At 34.0% G+C, this 4,259-nt stretch overlaps 1 protein-coding gene across 1 annotated transcript; it reads left to right on the top strand.

The window, feature by feature from the left end:
- The first annotated feature begins 336 nt into the window (after positions 1-336).
- On the top strand, positions 337-2,008 carry LOC113639301 (suppressor protein SRP40-like). The gene is made up of 3 exons (XM_027141089.2): positions 337-471; positions 584-650; positions 768-2,008. Exons 2-3 carry the CDS (start codon positions 591-593, stop codon positions 1,233-1,235), a joined length of 528 nt encoding a protein of 175 aa, XP_026996890.2. The 5' UTR covers positions 337-471; positions 584-590; the 3' UTR covers positions 1,236-2,008.
- The last annotated feature ends 2,251 nt before the right edge of the window (positions 2,009-4,259 follow it).

Consider the following 4,259-nt stretch of genomic DNA (forward strand, 5'->3'; position numbering starts at 1 on the left):
GCTATACAAATAAAATTGATTTGAACAAACTCTGCTTTCGGCAGAAAGTAAGATGCAGTTTATTTCAGATTTAATGATGAAAATTGTTGAAGGATAATACTTGTAATACTTTTTTCTAATGTAATAGATATTCTGTGGTGTTGCCTTTACATTAAGGTTCTTTAGGAATCAGGGACAGGTGCTGGGTGTTTTCTTTCAGTTGTTTAAATGGTGTTTGTCTTGTTCCAACCCAAGCTGAAACACAAGGAGTGATTCAAACTAATGTTTAGATTTCCACACTGTAATTAGACAGATTAAGTAAGGCCACTGACGAGAGCCAGATGTCAGAGGATATTGCTCAAAGCTTACGGAGCATCACTTATTCATCAGACTGTGGAGATTCCTAAAAAAACCCACCCTGATCAGTATATAAACCCTTGCAACTCAGAAACAAAGAGATACTGGAATAAGTGGACTGAGCACTGAAGCAAGGTAACGTTTGGTTTGACTATCAAAATTCTTTGAACGTTGTGTTTACTTTAAACCTCTGACATAGTATATTGCCAGGATGTTTATTAACATTTGTTATGTTAACCTTCTTTAGCTGAACGATGTGGACGTTGAAGACAGCACTGTTGGTGTCACTCTTAGCTTTTGTTTTTGCCAAACCAGTAAGTTTTGTTTACTAATCAGCTGCTAAACTATCTGTGCTATAACTAATTTGAAAGCAGATTAAACCAAATATCTATGACATTTTTAGTCATTGACATATTTTGCTCTGTTTCCAGTTTTATCCATGGAATGTAAATAGACGTCTGCCAATAAACAGGGGCGTTAAGGAGTCCATGGAATCAAATGAATCCAGCAACAGCTCAGACAAGAGTGATTCAGATTCATCTTCTGAATCTGATATGTCTGAGTCCAGGGAATCTAGTGGTATTGGAAGCAGCGACTCTGAATCCAGTCAGTCTGCATCATCTGAGGAGGATTTTCTCACCACTGCTGAACCAGAGACCATGAGCAGTGTTACTGCTGAACCTGAGACCATGAGCAGTGTTACTGCTGAACCTGAGACCATGAGCAGTGTTACTGCTGAACCTGAGACGATGAGCAGTGTTACTGCTGAACCTGAGACCATGAGCAGTGTTACTGTACTACCTCCGGTGATCACAGAGGGACACATCACATGTTTTACTGTGCATAAGGAAACTAAGCCTAGAGGAGACAACTTCGAGTCTGTTAAACTGAAAATCTAAAATTTAGTAAAGTCACATGAATGTTTAGCTCATTTACAGTACTAGTGATTTGCTTGTTTGATCAGGCAGGTTGAAATTTAACTTTTTTTGTTTTGTTTTGTTTTGTTTTATTGCACTTTATGTTATTGCAGATTTTATATACCTTTTTTTTTTACAGTATCATTATTGTACTAAAGGTTACACACTGCACTGCACTACACAAATGTAGTAGACTCAAATATTTTTAATGCTCTTTTGATCTTGTGTGTTAGATGAAATAAAATTGTGAAAAGAAGTCTTTACTGCCAAATGTATAATGGATTTGGTTCTAGACCAAAACTGAGGTTGATGACTCAAGTCACAATGAAAATAACCCAGCAAGTTTCATGAGTAATAAAACCAGGTTTTGTTTTTGTAACAAACAAAAACCTAAGCATAAGTACAGTAGACATTTGTTTTAATTATTTCAAATGGTAACTAGCTGACATGAGGCAGATAGATTTTACTATTCAGAATGAATGTAAGTTTTGACTTGAGACCAAGTGCCTATTGAGTATATTGGTATAATGAGTTTAAATGATGAGTATAACGATGAGTATAAATCAGTTCCTCCCTAGATCAGTTCTTTACTGGGTGTGTAAATGTTAATAATATTATGAACTTGCAATATTTTAACTGCTATTTTTTTTGCACTTGTACTCTTTCTAATTTCTGCTGTGGTCCAGAAAAAAAACTATTATATGTGTGACTCCATTTCATGTAATATCTTTCAATAAACTAAAATTTGTAATCAATCTGGATGAAAAGTTGAAACCACCGTATAATTATGACTTCAGTTTCTCAACTATTAAATAGATATTTAACATTACTTATGTTCTGTAAAGCTGCTTTGAGACAATGTCTATTGTAAAAAGCGCTATACAAATAAACTTGAATTGAATTGAATTACACTTAGCAAAGCACAACTACACTGTTATTATTGTTAAGTGAGGTTTTTTTTCTGTATTTTAATTTTTCTTTCACTTAATTTCGTCAGTAATTACTTTCTAATTGCTCAAACCTCTAATCACTTAAAGTATCAGACAGTGTTATGGTATAGAATCTATACTATAGATCAATAGAAACTTTAATAAGAATGAGGCCTAATTTCCATTGTTGCAATCAAGCCAGTTTGTATTATGATAACTAGATATTCGCATACAGATAGATGGTATAACCGGTGTTTGCATTATGCTAGCTAGCATTTGAGAGATTAGGAATAAAGCTAGCTAAATTAGCCTTGGCTTGTGATTTTCCATGTTTCTTTGTTCTTTGGTGAAAGAGGTGTACCAGGAACTAAATCAGACTGTGGTTTGTAAATGAGGAAGATGACTTTTTCTTGTGTTATCCGTACTTTCGTAATTTAGGTAACACTTATATTTTCTATTTTTCCTTGGGTGAAGAATTTAAAAGTTAAAAAAATTTAAAAGTTTAACTATTATCAGAAAATGTATTTAGATAAATACTTTTTCCATCTGTGGCTACTGAAGATGATAAACAGTAAAATAATAATAATAATAATAATAATAATAATAATAATAATAATAATAATAATAATTATTATTATTATTATTATTATTATTATTATTATTAATAATAATAATAATAATAATAATAATAATAATAATAATAATAATAATAATAATAATTATTATTATTATTATTATTATTATTATTATTATTATTATTATTATGAGGGAAATCTACAGCTAAAGCTCTCTTTAGCTCTCCTTTCATAGCGGGTTTTAACATATATAACGATTACAGCGCCCTCTTGTGGTTTGATCATTTTTATGTTTCACAAAGTTTGCCTTGATTTTTCTTGAAGTTTTGCACTGTTATCTTTCCATGAATGTTTGAAATGTATCTTTTGATTCCATGTTTAAAGGTGTTGTATTGTAAATTCATTATAATAGACATACTGTGAAAATTGTTAAGGCTTCTGTTTATAGGCTTGGATATTACACCGATCAGCATTAACAATAAAACCATTTACAGCATTTAGCAGACACCCTTATCTAGAGCGACTTATATTTTAGTCTCATTTTATACAACTGAGCATTAGGCTTAAAGGCCTTGCACAGGGGACCAGCAGTAGCAGCCTGGTGGACCTGGCAATTGAACTCACAACCTTCTGATTGGTAGCCCAGCTCCTTAACCACTAGGCTACCACATCCCACAAACCACAGACAGTATATAAAAGCATTGGTTATCTTATTACAGTCCAACGCGCAAAGGGGTGGGATTATATTAAGCAGCAAGTTCTGCTGGGAAAATTTGTATTCTGGCATTCATGTGGATGTTTCTGTGATGCATATCACGTACCTGCACATTGATGCAAACTAAGCCCTTTATTGCGAAGGTATTCCCTGATGACAGTCGCCTCATTCAGCTGGATAATGCTCCCTGCCACACTGCAAATATTTTTCAGGAATGGTTTGAGGAACATGACAAAGAGTTTAAAGTGTTGACTTACCCTCCAAATTCCCCAGATATTGATCTGCTTGAGCGTCTGTGGGATGTGCTGGAAAAACAAGTCTGATCCACTTACAGGACTTAAAGGATTTCCTGCTAATATCTTGATGCCAAATACCACAGCACACCTTCTGATGTCTTGTGTTAGGTCCAACACAGCAAGCACCATTTTCAGTTTGGGAAAAATTGTAGGGAAAAATGTTTTTCACTATAATTTATATCGATCTATATTTTGATATTAGACCAGTGATGTCCAATCTTATCTGGAAAGGGCTGATGTGGGTGCAGGTTTTCATTCCAACCTAGCAGAAGCCACACCTTATTTATTGGTTGTTCTTGGCTTTCAGTAGACTCCGGTGTGGCTTCTGCTTGGATCTAAAGAAAACCTGCACCCACACCGTCCTTTCCGGATAAGATTGGACACTGCTGTATTAGACCTTTTAGATTTTTTAGACCAATCAGCAGAACTCATTTGGTAGGATGGATGTCATGTTTACATTTTTAAAATATTGAGCTTTTTCTTCTTATTAT

Source organism: Tachysurus fulvidraco, chromosome 20 (assembly GCF_022655615.1).
Source record: "Tachysurus fulvidraco isolate hzauxx_2018 chromosome 20, HZAU_PFXX_2.0, whole genome shotgun sequence".
Classification (NCBI taxonomy): domain Eukaryota; kingdom Metazoa; phylum Chordata; class Actinopteri; order Siluriformes; family Bagridae; genus Tachysurus; species Tachysurus fulvidraco.